The sequence below is a fragment of the Zootoca vivipara genome, chromosome 16 (genome assembly GCF_965207765.1).
Source record: "Zootoca vivipara chromosome 16, rZooViv2.hap1.1, whole genome shotgun sequence".
Classification (NCBI taxonomy): Eukaryota; Metazoa; Chordata; class Lepidosauria; order Squamata; family Lacertidae; genus Zootoca; species Zootoca vivipara.
In genome coordinates, this window is record NC_142599.1 from 32,719,775 (window position 1) to 32,736,042 (window position 16,268).

At 48.0% G+C, this 16,268-nt stretch overlaps 1 protein-coding gene across 4 annotated transcripts in view; it reads left to right on the plus strand.

The window, feature by feature from the left end:
* Positions 1–16,268, plus strand: part of ASH1L (ASH1 like histone lysine methyltransferase) — a 74,081-nt gene that overhangs the window by 42,298 nt on the left and 15,515 nt on the right. For all 4 annotated transcript variants that reach the window (XM_060269477.2, XM_060269480.2, XM_060269479.2 and 1 more), the window contains 7 exons: positions 4,720–4,814; positions 9,983–10,056; positions 13,485–13,530; positions 13,787–13,895; positions 14,581–14,787; positions 14,905–15,051; positions 15,631–15,739. In XM_060269477.2, the coding sequence (XP_060125460.2) occupies positions 4,720–4,814; positions 9,983–10,056; positions 13,485–13,530; positions 13,787–13,895; positions 14,581–14,787; positions 14,905–15,051; positions 15,631–15,739 (787 nt within the window). The remainder of the gene's footprint in view (positions 1–4,719; positions 4,815–9,982; positions 10,057–13,484; positions 13,531–13,786; positions 13,896–14,580; positions 14,788–14,904; positions 15,052–15,630; positions 15,740–16,268) is intronic.

Here is a 16,268-nt window from a genome sequence, read left to right on the forward strand (position 1 = left end):
TCAACAGGGTGGGGTGAAATTCTACAGGGTAGTCTGTGAAAACAGTCCAGATCCAATGATCCCCAGGCATGCACCTCCAGATGGTGGAGATCTCAAGTGTCATCCTGGTTGCCTAGGCATCTTCACTTGATCACAAGTGGTCGAAAGCCAGGTGCAAAATGCGCCCGGTGCTAATTTCAAACACTGCTCATGAGTGTCCCACTTTAGCACACATAATGCCGCAGTCTGATCCATTGATAAAATGGGAGTGGGGTGTGGTTGTAGCATGTGGAAAAATAATTTCACAAGGCCACAGGGACAGTCCTGATCTTCATGTGCTCATCCTGGCCAGATGGCAGACTGATGTTGGGCTGGTTAGTCCAGAGAGACACTAAAGAGGAAGCCCCTCTTTATTGTTCTCTTGAGGCAGATTTTGGGAATCAGCTGCTTCTAAACAACGACATAAAGGCACTCGGAAAGTGGAGTACTTTCCTCTCAGTCCTATTTAACCAGTTTCCCAAACAGTGCATAGCAGTGGAGTGAGTGTTGAGTGGCTGATTTGCCCAAGGTCCCATTTTCAGCAGGAAGTGGGCTGAGGCCCAGTGGCAAATCCTGTTGCCGCTGGGTGTGTGCTTGTAACATACCTTGAGAACATAGGGAAACCATTAGGATATGATTCACATCAGGTTGGCACATTTGGACCCCACCATCCCCGCAACATGAGTTGCTGTAGTTTTCATACACCAGTTGGCACAAACCTTGGTTTTTTGAGCCTGCATTAGCCCAAGGGAGACAGCCAGTGCAGGCATGCTGTCGCTCTGGGATGCAATCTGATGCAACTTTTCGTCTCCTCTCTGGAGCCCACACGCAAAATTCCTGAATGGTAGCCAAGTTAAAGAATACTTTGCTCACAAGATGTGTGACTCATCAGCATTTCCTTTCCTTTCCTTTTTTGTTTAAAGGACAGATTGGAAGCATCTCCTTCTTAAGACCAGGGAGAGGCTTACTCTCCTGAGAACCCTTTTGGCAGCTCTGCTCGCTCTCATAAATTGCTTTTCCCCAAGTGAGGAAGAATTTTGCCACTTGGTCTCTGATTGTTGTTTGGCGATGGCAGAGTTTTCAGGGAGAAAGGTGTTCCATGGGAAGTGAACTGAGTCTGGGATGAATTGTTTCTGCAAAAGTAAAAACACAGGGAGCTTTTAGCAGTGCATTAACCCCAAAACATATTCTCCTTTTGTGAAAGATGTGCAAATTGGAAATTCCTCAGGGTTGCATTAAAAGGGAAAACAAACCAAAAATCACACACTTTGAAATCACATCTCTTTAGAAAAGATCCTAACATTGAAATGACACATTATAGACACAGACATTCCTAGAAAAAAATATATCAAATGTTTGATACATAGTCAGCCTTCTGTTTCCAAAGACAACTATGGCAGCATTTCACAAACACTTGAGCAGAATTCTGATATTTGGAATGCAAACCACTGTATTTTTAAGTTATTGATGAGGGTAAGTCTCATCAACATGATATTTACGGCTCCTGATGAAGAGTGAGTGCTGGGGAAGCTCTCTTTCCTTCGGTAAAATGAGCAAACCTAAGGCAGGCCCTTTCCACGTGTTCACTTAACACTGATATGTTGGAGGCATCCCCAGCATTTATTTATAGGTAGGGCTGGGTGAGACCCCTGCCTTGACACCCTGGACAACCTCTACCAATCAGTATAAGAGACAGTGCTGAGCTATTTGGACCAGTGGGTTCTGTATCCGGATGAGGCAGCTTCCCATGAGATACAGCTCAGCCACAAGTAGCATCACAAACCCAGACCAGAAATGCTGTTCAGTGGGGATAATGGGGGGGGGGGAATGGAAACAGACCTCTTTGCTTGAAAGTAAGGCTGTTGTGTAGATAAAGAAGTATTGCTTCATTGATTTTATTTGGTTATCAGATTTATTACCTGCCATTCACATTAAGATCACAGGGCTGGTTGCGATGGCACAAATAATGCAGTTTGAAACCTAATAAAAACCTGATAAATTTAACAATTTGTAGGGAGATAACTGAAATACTTTTTCAGCTGTCAAAGGCCAGGATAAAGAGAGATGTCTTCAGCATGCAATAAAACAGAATAATGATGACACTAGATGTAGCTCTACAGGGAGGGAATTCTGTGGTTTTGGGGCTGCCACAGAGAATGATCTCTTGCGGGCTGCCAGCCTTTGATTCTGGGAAGATGCCGGGGCAAATGTGAGGGCCCCCTTCTGCCGATGTTAATGTCTGGGAAGGTCTGCAGGAAAGGAGGTGGTCTCTCACATATTTGAGACCTTAAGTCAGTCATGTTTGTAAGCACAGATGTGAACAAGTTGAATTGGACTTTGAAATGAACAGGCAACCAGCACTGCTGCTTTAAAACAGGAGTTCTAGGTGGCACCCCAGCCTGTAACTAGGCTGCTGCATTCTGGACCAGGGGGCAGCCCCACGTATAGCACATTACAATAATCCAGTCTTGAGCTTACCAGAGCCTGGAGTACAGTGGCCAAGTCATCCTGTCCAAAGCAGGCTACAGCTGGCAAGCTAGCTGGACTCACTTGCAGCCACCAAGACCACCTGGCCCTTGAATGTCAAAGTTGGGTTCCAGAAGTACCCCACTTCTCTGCACCCGCTCCTTCCAAGGGAGTGCAACCCTGTCCAGAGTGGGGCTGCGACTTTTAATCTACCAATCAGCAATTTTGAGGAGAGCTAATAATTAAATGATTTTTCTGAAGGGGGGGGGGAATGTGCACATGTGCCACACCAGCCGCTGGTCTCAGGAGAGGTCTATCTTCCTTCTAAGAGAGGATGATATCTTGCCACTGGAGAGTTTTACAAGTACAGTCGCACCTTGGAAGTTGAATGGAATGGAAGGTCCTGCAGCCAATTGGAAGCCCCGTCGGGACATTCTAATTCCAAAGAACGTTCGCAAACCAGAACACTTACTTCCGGGTTTGCGGCGTTCGGGAGCCAAAACGTCCAAGTACCAAGGCGTTCAGGATCCAAAGTACAACTGTACTTCTGTTTAAAAGTGTTTGCGTGGGTTTTTTTCAGACTGTCGGAACGGAACTTCATAAACGGTTTTGCTTGCTGTGCAAGAGGGCGCAAAAAGCTGCCGTGGGTGGGTGTAACCTCCACCCCAGTTGGACAGAGGTTGTGATGGTGCAAAATAGGGCCCTGACCCCTTCCAAGACGTCCAGAGCAATGTACTCCCCTTGGCCCTACCCGTGTTTGCTGCCTGTTTGGGGTTGTGCTGGAGAAGTTTTGGGCCTGCACACCTAATTATTACAATGGCACAGTACCCTCTTGTGGCAGTACAGTTTACTGCTGCGCTGGCAGTATAGAGGCTTGTTGAAAGTAGGTCAGCAGAGGGCAGTTCTGTCAGCCAGTATGTGCTGCACACACTGAAAATAAATTAAGAGCTTTAGGACCACTCCTAATTTGCGGGTTTTAGTTACATGCGGCTGGCTAAATCTGCAGGCGTTTTATCGTGAACGTGCCAGGTTGAAGTTAGTGGATGTGGTGCCCTGTGGCTGTACAGTATTACCATTCAGAGAGTGTTAGCAAGAAATGTGAGAGGAGCTATCCACTCTTGGGGGAAAATCTTTAATAGATTATGAACCTGACAATGGGATGTCGAGGCTATGCTTGGTTTATTTTAATGTCAGTTTGCTCCTCTTTCCTCTACGAAAATGACCTTTGCACATTTCTCTGTAATCATTAGCACTGGAAGCTTGTGATACTTTGAGGGTTGTTTTTTTTAAAAAAGAAAAAGAAAAGATAAATGCTCATCAGCTGCAGAGAGGTATCACTGCTCTAAGTTCCAGCCCAGCTACTAAGCTCCCCTTAGCCACATCAACTCATTTATGGCGATGGTCGCGTTTTGAGCTATCGCTTTGGGCTGTAACAGAACGGCACTGTTCCACAAGCATTTAAACCCCTGCACCAAAATTGAGCTTGTCTGTCTTTGGAGCGAGTCTTGAGATTGCTCAGAAGTAGTTATTACCTCACCCTCTTACCCCTGCCTGAGAGAATAGAAGACCCTGATGTTGGGAAAGATTGAGGGCACTAGGAGAAGGGGACGACAGAGGACAAGATGGTTGGACAGTGTTCTCGAAGCTACGAACATGAGTTTGGCCAAACTGCGGGAGGCAGTGCAAGACAGGAGTGCCTGGCGTGCTATGGTCCATGGGGTCACGAAGAGTCGGACACGACTAAACGACTAAACAACAACAGCCAGTTGTGGCTGGTGCCCATTGGGACTGGTGGGGAGGAAGGCAAGTGCCCATCAGGCGGTGGAACCAGAGCCAATGACAGACAGAACCAGCTAACTGTAGCCTTGTCCCCATCCTCCTCCCTGCTTAGTTCGGTGGGGCGACACTGAGACTAAGGAGGAGGAAGCTGGCAGGCATTGCCACCCACTGATTGTAAGGCAAGGCCAGGTTTGGGGGGGGGGGAATAGCTGAGGTCAGACCGAAGTTGGTGTGACAGTGTCCCCATTCACCTTAATGGACCAGCCTCCGCTGCCTAAAGCCACAAACGGAATTCAAAACAGAGGGAAGATTCCAGGCGGAGATTTGCGGCTCACAGGTCACGCTCTCTGCTGTTGTGCTACGTTGCCTCTGGCATGTGGTGAAGGGTGCAGACCCCAGTGACACGGCACGGTCTTCTACAATCACTCACTTGATTCTTCTTTCTTCCATCCCCAGCCCCAAAAGCCGACTGATCCAGTTAAAGAAGGAAAAATTGGAGTACACTCCTGGGGAGCACGAGTACGGATTGTTCCCGGCACCTATCCACGTGGGTGAGTGGGTTCTCTGTGCATGCTTTGAATGGGCCCTGCATGCGTCCTCTCAGCCAGAGGAAGTGAATGGCCCCCAGGTTATCATTTGGGTACTTGCGGGGCGGGGGGTGGGTGCCTGAATCGACCTCCAAAGGAGGAAATTCCTAGTAGGGGTTCAAGATCCTTGTTTCTGGGCCGACAGAGAGCCACTCATTTGGGGAGGGAGGTTGTGAAACCCTCCTCTAAAATGCTGTAGGTCATGTGAAGTCGAGAGGGATTTTAGAGACTGCATTGTAAAATAGCTCATTTACTTTCCTGGCTTGTCACTTTAAAGTCCTAGGGGTGCCCCGCTTTGCTTTCTTGGGAACAATGCAAGCCCATACTAGTCCAATATTTGTGTGCTTAGATTTGTGCTGGAAATAGGATTGACAGTTGTACCATGCACTGTGAAGTCCTCCTGGTCTGCCGCAAGACGGTGGCTGAAGTTACCTTGCACTTTTCAAAGCTTGATTGCAGGCATGACAGCTGAAACTTGGGGACATTTTGCACTGTAGTGGTGATCTTTTTGTTTTCCAATGCATGTCTTATCAATAAAAAAAATCATTGTGGTGCCAACAAAATTTTATTCTTAAAGTGTGGCCCAGAGAAAAAGTTTGAGAACCGTTTCTATAGCAGGGTAGCCGTGCTACTCTGTAAAAGTGAAAAGGCAGAAAGTTCAAGCATCTCGCTTGTTTGTGGAGAGACTCGAGGAGAAAGGTTTATTTAGTCCCTTTAACTTGAGCAGCCTTGTTAGTGATCCAGCTTGAGTGTATTCCAACCCCAGGGACGTTTTTTCCTTATTTAAGGGTTGAGTCTTGTTTGTGCCTTGGACTTGCGCTCCTCCCCCAATCCCTCGCCAGGTCACGGCCCTCCAGTTTATTTGCGCCAGGAGACACAAACAAACATGTCCTATTAAGATAAGGCAGCTTTAATGACTCTGCCTGGCGTAAAGGCAGAACAGTCTCGCCTCCCCAATCATGTTAGGAGGATTATTTCCCTGCTGGGCTAACTCCTTGTCTGGGTGCCTCCTTTTATTGAGGTGGGGAGAGAGAGAGAGAGAGAGAGCACACCCTACTCTCTGGGCTGGCTGCCAGGCCCTTGAAAGAGCCTTTTGTTTTAGCCAGTGAGGTCATAGAAGTGAAAACAGATTCCCAGTGGACTTTGCTGCTTCCTGGAACTCGCCAAGCACAACTTGAGGCTTTGAAAAATAAGAACAAATTTTAAGAGCAAGTTGTAAAGACAACATGACAGCTGCTCTTCTCTCCCCACCAGCCTACCCACCCCACACAAAAAATACGTTTTTCAGAAGCGAGAAGAGGTACCTGTAGCATCAGAGGAAAGCCAAGGTCAGAGGCACCCTGCTAACCCCTCTGGGCTTTGCTTGCCTCCCTTTGCTCCCCTTTGCTGTTGCATCCTAACAGAGGGTGAAAGGTGGCTCTCTCTTCTTTTTAAGCTTAGCAGTTTGTTTTTGTTTGAGCTCATTTGCCTTGCTTATCTTGGCATGGTTCAAACACAGTGAAACTCCTTGCCACCTAATGCCTGCTCAGACAAGCTTACATGTGTCTGTTGTCTCAAAAACATTCAGGTTACAGCTCTAGTGAACTTTCAGAGGAGGAAGCTGGGTAGCTCAGTTGGTTGGAGCGTGGAGCTGATGAATGCCAATTTTGCGGGTTTGATCCCCGTAAGGAACAGCTGCATATTCCTGCAGTGCAGGTAGTTGGGCCAGATGATCCTCAGGGGCCCTTCCAACTCTATGATTCTAAGTTAGGAGCTATAATCTCTGTTATCATTGAACGTGGGCTGTCAGGGACTTTGAGGTCTGAGCTGAGAATGTCCTGGCAGTGAAGGTCCTGTGTGAGTGCCTGGAGGCGGTTGGAGGATGGATGGCGGCTAACAGATTGAGGTTGAATCCTGACAAGACAAAAGTACTGTTTGTGGGGGACAGGAGGTGGGCAGGTGTGGAGTGTGGAGGACTCCCTGGTCCTGAATGGGGTAACTGTGCCCCTGAAGGACCAGGTGCGCAGCCTGGGAGTCATTTTGGACTCACAGCTGTCCATGGAGGCACAGGTAAATTCTGTGTCCAGGGCAGCTGTCTATCAGCTCCATCTGGTACACAGGCTGAGACCCTACCTGCCTGCAGACTGTCTCGCCAGAGTGGTGCATGCTCTAGTTATCTCTCGCTTGGACTACTGCAATGCGCTCTACGTGGGGCTACCTTTGAGGGTGACTCGGAAACTACAACTAATCCAGAATGCGGCAGCTAGACTGGTGACTGGGAGCGGCCGCCAAGACCACATAACACCGGTCTTGAAAGACCTACATTGGCTCCCAGTACGTTTCCGAGCACAATTCAAAGTGTTGGTGCTGACCTAAATGGCCTCGGTCCAGTATACCTGAAGGAGCGTCTCCACCCCCATCGTTCTGCCCGGACACTGAGGTCCAGCACCTTCTGGCAGTTCCCTCATTGCGAGAAGCCAAGTTGCAGGGAACTAGACAGAGGGCCTTCTCAGTAGTGGTACCCGCCCTGTGGAACGCCCTCCCATCAGATGTCAAAGAGAAAAACAACTACCAGACTTTTAGAAGACACCTGAAGGCAGCCCTGTTTAGGGAGGCTTTTAATGTTTAATAGATTATTTTATTTCATTTTTCTGTTGGAAGCCGCCCAGAGTGGCTGGGGAAACCCAGCCAGATGGGCGGGGTAAACATAATATATTATTATTATTATTATTATTATTATTATTATTATTATTATTATTATTATTATGGCACAGCATACATTTAAAGCATATTCCCCTCCTCCTCAAAGTATCCTGGGAATTTAGTTTGCTAAGGACGCTGTGGATTATAAACTACAGTTCCCAGGATTATTTTGCTGGGAGGGAGGGAGAATGTGCTTTAAATCACAGAATTGTTGAGCTGGAAGGGACCCCAAGCGTTCTCTAGTCACAACCGCCTGCAATGCAGTCATCACAGCTCAATAATCCTTGACAGATGATCATCCAAGCTCTGTTTAAAAACCTCCAATGGAGGAGAGTCCACCACCTTCAGAGGTAGTCAGTTCCACTTTGAGCAGCTCTTACTGTCAGAATCTCCTTTCAGGACATTTGAATCCATTGGTTTGGGTCCTACCTTCTGGAGCAGCAGAAAACAAGCTTGCTCCATCTTCTGTGTGACAGCCTTTCAGATATTTGAAAAATGACTATCATGTCATCTCTCAGACTTCTCTTCTCCAGCCTAAACGTACCCAACTCCCTCAACCATTCCTTAGAAAGCTTGGTTTCCATATCTCTTATCATCTTGCTTGCCCTCCTTTGCACGCCTTCCAGCTTGTCAATATCCTTTTGCTGTGGTGCCTGGACACAGCAGTGTTGAGCACAGCCTACCAGGGGTCAGCAAACTTTTTCAGCAGGGGGCCGGTTCACTGTCCCTCAGACCTTGTGGGGGGCTGGACTATATTTTGAAGGAAAAAATGAACTAATTCCTATGCCCCACAAATAACCCAGAGATGCATTTTAAATAAAATGACACATTCTACTCATGTAAAAACACGCTGATTTCCGGACTGTCTGCGGGCTGGATTTAGAAGGATTGGGCCGGATCCGGCCCCCGGGCCTTTGTTTGCCTACCCATGGCCTAAGCCTTCCCAATTCAGGATAGTGCCTCTGCAACTTTCAGGGCTCTCTTCAGGGACAGCAGGGAAAGGATAGTGGCACCCGGGCGGCATGAAGTCTCTATATCTGCCAGGCTTGTTATAAATAACTAGGGGTCGGGCCTCCCGTCTTGTCTGATCAATACAGTGCATCATATTTTCCCTGGCTTTGCGAGCTTTCAGTTCAAGTGCCACTTTCTGGCAAGCAGCCTCTGGAAACGTGGGCTGGAGCAGTGGAGCACGCTCTCCAGGTCTTAGATTGCGAGATGGCTGCTCATAGCCCAGTCATTGCTGAACAAAGTGCATTTGCTCAGCCTGCAGGAATGTGGATGCTGGTTCTTAGTCCAGGGCTCAGCTGCTCACAAAACGGCACCTTGGTCTGTAAGAAGCCAGCGTGGTCCATAGAAGAAGACCAGCCCTATGGAAAACTAACTCTCAGTGCTGTTGTTTTGTTGTTCTGTCTGGTTTAGAAGCAGGTGTGGGTGTCCTCTTGCCCTCCAGATGTTGCTGAGCTGCAACTCCCACCAGCCTTAGTATGCATGGCCAAGAATGTTGGGAGCTGTCCACATCTACTTTAGGCAGAAGATGGCTGCAGAGAGGACACGATAGAGCAGGGCTGAGGAACTTGTGGTCCTCTAGACATTGATGGACTCCAATTACCATCTGTGCCAGCTAGCAGGTCCAGTGTCTCAGGGATAATGGGAGTTGTTGGCCCATCAGCATCTTGGAGGGCTGCAGGTTCCCCAGCTTACAACTAGAGCTTTACAAAACTGCACAAGGGAAAGGGAGAACTTTGTCTTCCCTTCTCTCAAATATAGTGCCCGTTCTTTAGGGCTCCCCAGTAAAACCCACATGGGGGAAAGCACTTATTGACATTGATGTATAGACTTGGCTGCTGCCAGAGATGGTGATGGCTCCCTGCTTAAATTGAAAAGGTGGAATAGGGAAAACTGCAGAGATGGAGAAGCCCCCCCCCCCTCCAGTGGCTGCTAGCTGGGCTGTTCTTATGAGTACGTGGGTCCTTGCAAAGGATTATAAAAATCCACAGGTATAGGCTTATCAGTGGCCATTTGTCACCAGGGCTAAAAAAGCATCCACATTCAGAGACAGCCCCATCATATCTGAATAGCCATTGGCTACGGGACAGGAGAGGGCTGTTGCCTTGATGCCCTGTACTTTCCCAGAGGTGCCTGGTTGGTTGCTGTGCGAGGGAGGATGCTGAATCAGGTAGTCCCGTGGTCTGATCCAGCCAGGGCTGTTCCATTCTTCCACTGTTCCTCTTCATTTCAATTGAGAGCTGTACCAGGACGAACTTCACTGGTGCATTTTACACCTGGTTAATTAGTATGTGTGGCAGGGACCTTCGTATTTTCTGCCTCTGTCGTCAAGACGTCTTTGGTCTGCTTCTGCCAGTCAAGCTCTGTTCATGGTGTGTGTGTTTAGGAAAGAATGAATGCACATCTTTTGTATTTCTTCTTCCCTCCCCCTCCCCCCACTGCAGGGAAATACCTACGCCAAAAGCGAATAGACTTCCAGTTGCCTTATGACATTCTTTGGCAGTGGAAACATAATCAGGTAGGGGACTATCTTTTTTTAAAAAAAAGTCACATCCTTCCAAGGCTGCATTCCAAGATGCTTGAGAAGAATCAAATGGTTTCTGCTGCTGTTGCTGCTGCTGCTGCTGCTGCTGCTGCACTGATACTATGGTAGCTGTGCATTCAGGAGTCTTTTGCTGATGTTGCAACTGAGGGTGGAGGCTGGGTGGGTGGGTGGGAATCCTTGCATATATATTTAATGCAGACAATTTCCATTGCCTCCCTCCATCCTCCTTCGCCTGCGTGTGCACACACACACACACACACACAGAGAGAGAGAGAGAGAGAGAGAGAGAGAGAGAGAGAGCACTCCTTTCAAACTAGCAGCAATTTTGCTTCTCAGAAGGCATCTGTCCTTAATCCTACCGGGGACTCTTATTCTGATAGCGCCTGCCTGCTTCTGCTTCTGGGATCTTGTGTTGTTTTTTTGACACGCCTCTGGAGAATTCAGATGTTCTGCCAGCAGTGCTGAAAAATTTCAGGCCTTATTATTCTTGGACCCAGTCCCGAGCAAAGAGTAGAGGTTTGGTTTATTTTTGTTATTGTTATTATTATTGTTATTATTATTATTGTTATTCCAGTTAGAAGCTGATGTTTGGGGGTCAGAAGGAACACACTGAATAGCCTGCCTTGCGTTTTTTCCAAAGAGCTCCCTCATTCGTCCATGGGCTAGGCTAAAAATAGGGTGGTGTTCCTTCTGACAAAAGGTTTCCACCAGAGGTTTTCCAGTGGGATTTTGCCCAGCCTCTGTTCTTACTCCAGATCAGTGGACTTCAGTGGGCCCAAACCAGGGTTCCTCAACCTCGGCCCTCCAGATGCTATGAGACTACAATTCCCAGCATCCCTGACCACTGGTCCTGCTAGCTAGGGATCATGGGAGTTGTAGGCGAAAAACATCTGCAGGGCCGAGGTTGAGGAAGCCTGGCCTAAACCCAAGACCCACCTTTGACTCACAACCTGCAACATGGGACCCCCTTTCACATTTTCACTTTTGATATAAACATAATAATGCTGATGCACATTATTAATCCTAAAATGGTGATTCACTGAGAAGCAGGGCCGTCTCAAGCCGGTTGGGTGCCCTGGCGCCGTGGTGCGGAGATCACTCCGGCCCCCCCTCCCTGGTGGGCGCAGTGTGCAGCATGGCTTCCGCGCGGCTTTGCCGCGCAGCGCCCTCCTGCCAGCCCCGTGCCACCGAGACTACCCCTAGAACCGGGCCTGCTGAGATGCATACCTCAGCATTACTACTAAATGAAAAGCAGCGCTCCAGCTCAGGGTTCCACCCAGCCCTGCTTCTCCCACTGGGCTCCATACCTGCATGGTGAGGTTAATAACACCAGCTTCCCTTTGAGGACTATTTTTAGGATTACTGAGGATTAGTGGATGTGCAGCACTTTGAAATCCAGGGCTGCATACACACCCCATGCATTGAAAGCACATGGCTCTCCCCCACAAAGAATACCAAGAACTGTAGTTTGTTGAGGGTGCTGGGAATTTTAGCTTGGAGTAAACTGCAGTTCCCAGGATTCCATGTACTGGGCTACAGTATATGTATGCAGTTCAGAAGGGACAATGTGTGTTATAATTAAGCATCTGCTTTTTCCTGTTGCCCACATTATTTAGCAATATTCTATAGAAACAAGGAATTGTTCCCACCCACCCCATTCTGTTCAGTGATTCAGCCCCCCCCCTCTCTATATACAGTATACACACACTAATTGCAAAGCTTGCATGGTTTACAGTTTACATTTCCTCATTTCACATTCCTAACATGTTGTGGGGAAACTCCATAATGAGATCTACAGGCGTCTTTAGGTATTGTCAAAAGGAGCAGATAGTAGCTGGTTCCAAGCACGTCTGTCTCTGACAAAACTGGTTTTGGATTCTACTTCTTCTTTTTAGCGGGATTGATTTCTTTGCCCCAAAATAGGTCGTGCTCGTTTTAGTCAAGAAGCTGCATATTTGTTGGATTCTTTGATATGTCGCCCAAAACTAGTATAAGCGTGTCTCTATTTTTTGCTGAACTGCTCCAGAGGTGCTTTATGCTAGGGTTGTGTGAAAGCCTTCCCCATATAGACAAAGGTGCGAGGCTTTGGGAGCCCCGTGGACACTCTGGGACCACATGGTCCTGGAACATTTCTGAAACTGAAGTTAGTATAGAGCTGGTTGCTCTCTTGGATTGGGGAGCCCTACCGTTAAAATAGGGAAATGAACATTGTGGCTTGGGTCCAAAGATCCTCTTCAGTTGGCATTGAAGTCTGTTCCACTCCCGTAGCTCAGGGTGGAGCATGCAGAACCCCGGCATCTCCAGGTAGGGCTGCTTGAAACCTTGGGGAGCAGCTGCCAGTCAGTGTCCTAGATGGACCCGGTGGTCTGACTCAGTACAATGGTACCTTGGTACTCGAATGGCTTGGCTCCCGAACAAATCAGCTCCCAAATGTCACAGACCCAGAAGTAAGTGTTCCGGTTTGCAAATGTTTTTTGGAAGCCGAACGTCCGACACAGCTTCCGCTTGAGTGCAGGAAGCTTCTGCAGCCAATCGGAAGCCACGCCTTGGTTTTTGAATGGTTCCGGGAGTCGAACGGACTTCCGGAATGGAGTAAGTTTGAGAACCAAGGTACCACTGTATAAGGCAGTTTCCTATGTTCCTAGAAGGGCTGCCTCCCAGCATTGCCCGAAAAATGATGGCAGCCCAGAGAAGCTCTCCTTGCAGAAAGTGTTGTGCAAAACTTTGCACATACATAATGTTATTTGTAGACCGCCTTTCCACAGTTCAAAGCATTTTCAAGGCGGCATGACTACAACATAACAAAAGTGGTCATAAGCAATAAATAAAACGTCAAAAAAATACACAAGCAAACTTAACTGTTTCCATGTGAATCACAACAAGATATAAAATAAAGATACAAAAGAACAACAGCAACTGCTCAACTGTCTTAGCTTTCTGTAGCTTGAGTCAGTCAGGGCTCCCCTTCCAGGCCTGGTGGAAAAGGCCTGCCAGGCAGGGAGATGTCTTCCAGGACTCACAGCCAAGAAGGTCTCATATGCACTTTTCAACTCATCTTAATGGCCCCCTGGATTCTATGTGCCACACCTTTGTATCTTCTGTTTTCCATCACAAGTGTAACACACTGAACTGTGGCACTGAACTGCATGAGGTCGTAGAACAGCACTAAGAAATGTTCTCCTTTCCCTCGTGGCTCTTTGGATCCAGGCCAATAAATGTTTTCGTTTTTAAAAAACAAAAAATAAGATCAAAACCTTTCTCTGGTGCTCTTGTAACAAAGGCTTTTCTTCATTAGGTTCTGTTAGGCGTAAATCCAACCTTCCTTTCTGCGAAAAATGCAAATTTTTATTCTGCTGTTGTCTTGCAAAGCGATAAAGAACACTTATTTCTTTTCTTTCCAGTTGTATAAAAAGCCAGACGTCCCGCTTTATAAAAAAATCCGTTCTAGTAAGTAGCTTTGTGTTTATATAGCCCTGGTTTTATGGTTTACTCAATTGTGGAGCCTTGCCAGCCTTTTATCTCCACTTGGCCGCACCCTCTGACCTCCTGGCAGTAGCCCCGCTCCTAGGCTGCCGCCTTTTACTCTTTTCTCTATGGACTGAGGTCAACGGGGTGGGCAAGCTGGGAGAGAGGTTTGTAGACTGGGGAGGAGCTCTGTTTCAGAAGTTGATGGATACTTTTCACTCCTCCTTTCCATCTGCAGACGTCTATGTGGATGTGAAGCCTCTTTCTGGTTACGAGGCCACGACCTGCAACTGCAAGAAGGCTGAGGATGGCAACAGAAACGGCTGTTTGGATGACTGCTTGAACAGGTAAGTTGCAGGGCCGCAACATAATTAATGCTGCAACCGAAGACATGTCCGTGCGCATACACAGAATCACTGGAAATTAAGAGACCTGCTTCTCACAAGTAGCAAGGTGAGGCAGTCAGCATGCATTGGGTGCACTATTTTCAGACTTCAGGACCGTACATAAAAAGCGCTGGGGGTCCAAATCCTCACTTCAGCCATAACTTACACACTGCAAAGTCCTACTCACAGTAGAATCATTGAGATTAATGGGCAGGCTTAATTTAGGTCCATTAATTTAAGCTAGGAACATTTTTCAGTTGGGCACAAAACTGCATACCCGACCATGGCTAATTGCCAGTGTTTTGTTTGAATGCAGTCTGACAACAACCAACTTATTTATTATTTTTATGCCACCCATCTGACTGGGTTTTATAATTTCCAAAAAATTATAAACCACAGTAAAACATCACACATCAAAAACTTCCCTACGCAGGGCTGCCTAACCTACCTCGCAGAGGAGTTGTTAGGGAAAATGTGAGCAGCAGAGAACCATATGTACGGCTAGTTGGAGGGGAGCGTGGATAAAAGCATTTTTTAATAAATCCTGAAAATGAGCCTCGAGGTTTGTCGGAAAGGCGGTCCCGATGTTCCTGACGTTTCCCTGCGCCCACGCTGACATGCCAGCCTGCCCTCCCTCTGCTTTCAGGATGATCTTCGCTGAGTGCTCCCCCAACACCTGCCCCTGTGGAGAGCAGTGCTGCAACCAGCGGATCCAGAGGCATGAGTGGGTGCAGTGCTTGGAGCGCTTCCGGGCCGAGGAGAAAGGCTGGGGCATTCGCACAAAAGAGCCCCTGAAAGCTGGGCAGTTCATCATCGAGTACTTGGGAGAAGTGGTCAGCGAGCAGGAGTTCAGGTAAGCCATAAACAACGCGGTGGGTGGAGGAGAAGCGTTCGGGGCACAGCCCTCGTTCGGAAGAGCAAGAGGACGGAGAGTATTTCACCAGCTGCACTGTCCCACGTTGTTCTTTAGGAACCGGATGATTGAGCAGTACCACAACCACAGCGATCACTATTGCCTCAACCTCGACAGCGGGATGGTGATTGACAGCTATCGCATGGGCAACGAGGCTCGCTTCATCAACCACAGCTGCAACCCAAACTGTGAGATGCAGAAATGGTAAGAGCTTCCAGAGGAGGTCGCCTTGCTAGTTTTCATTGCTTTTGCTTTGGCAGCAACGGAGCCTTTTTGCACCTTTATAAAACTGGTGGCCTACGCTTGTGTCCATTCCCTAGGTGTGTGCATCCATGTGTACAGTACTTGGTTTATTTTAAAGTGCTGCACCCAGAACGCCAAAAGAACAGTGTCTGCCTGAAGGTTGAGGTCCCTCTTCTTTCTCCCCTGCCTCACTCTCTGCCCCAGTTCTGAGTAGAGCTGTCAACCAGCTTAGAGGGTGTAGACGGACACTATCTCCTATTCCAGCTGGTCATCTTAAGAACAGCTGTGTAACTTTTTAAGAACTGATGCCTGCTGTTCTATCAGACTCAAGCTGTTGACACGGAAGCCGTGGTTACAAGCCGACTGAGCTACAATTCCAGCCCCTTTCCTGGAGCACTGTTTGGAAAAAATATATATTAGACATTAGTTTACCGTTGAGGTATTATACGCTTCCAAAACCTTGGCGGTGGTGAGACTGCTGTTTTGCCTTCCTGCCCTGTCCAGAGTTGCAAGCACATCCTCTTCCCTTTCCCCCTGCAGGTCCGTCAACGGTGTCTACAGGATTGGGCTGTATGCATTGAAGGATATGCCTGCCGGCACTGAGCTGACTTATGATTACAACTTCCACTCCTTCAATGTGGAAAAGCAGGTGAGGGTTGCATCATCACTCCCAGGAAGGCCTGGGGGAGAAGGACACAGCTGCATTTTTAATTGAGATCACTTCGATCGCCTGGGAAATTCTGTTAATAATAGCGCAGCACCCTGCAGACTATCATGGGGTGCTTGCCTAAAAAGGGCCCCCCAAATTATAGCAGCCAGTATACCAAGACACCCCATGTAAGCAGATGTAGACACCCTAGGTATCCAGATTGACCCCGCTGTTGACCCTACCATCTACTACTTTCACCCCACCAGGAGCAGGCGGTATGGTGGAGTCAGGGAAGGCGAAGGTGAGGCAGAGGTGCTTGCCCAACAGCAGCAAAGGCAGAAAGCTTCTCACCTGAGAGAAGGAGCCCCAGTTTGCTCATATACAGAGTGGGCAGGCTGAAAGCCCCAGCAAATTAGAACACCTAGCACCACAAGACATATCTCTTCTTTGAATGCAATAATAGGTTCTTACCTCACAGGACAATGGCCACGAGATCCCCACATATACTGTCCTCCATGGGTGAAGGACA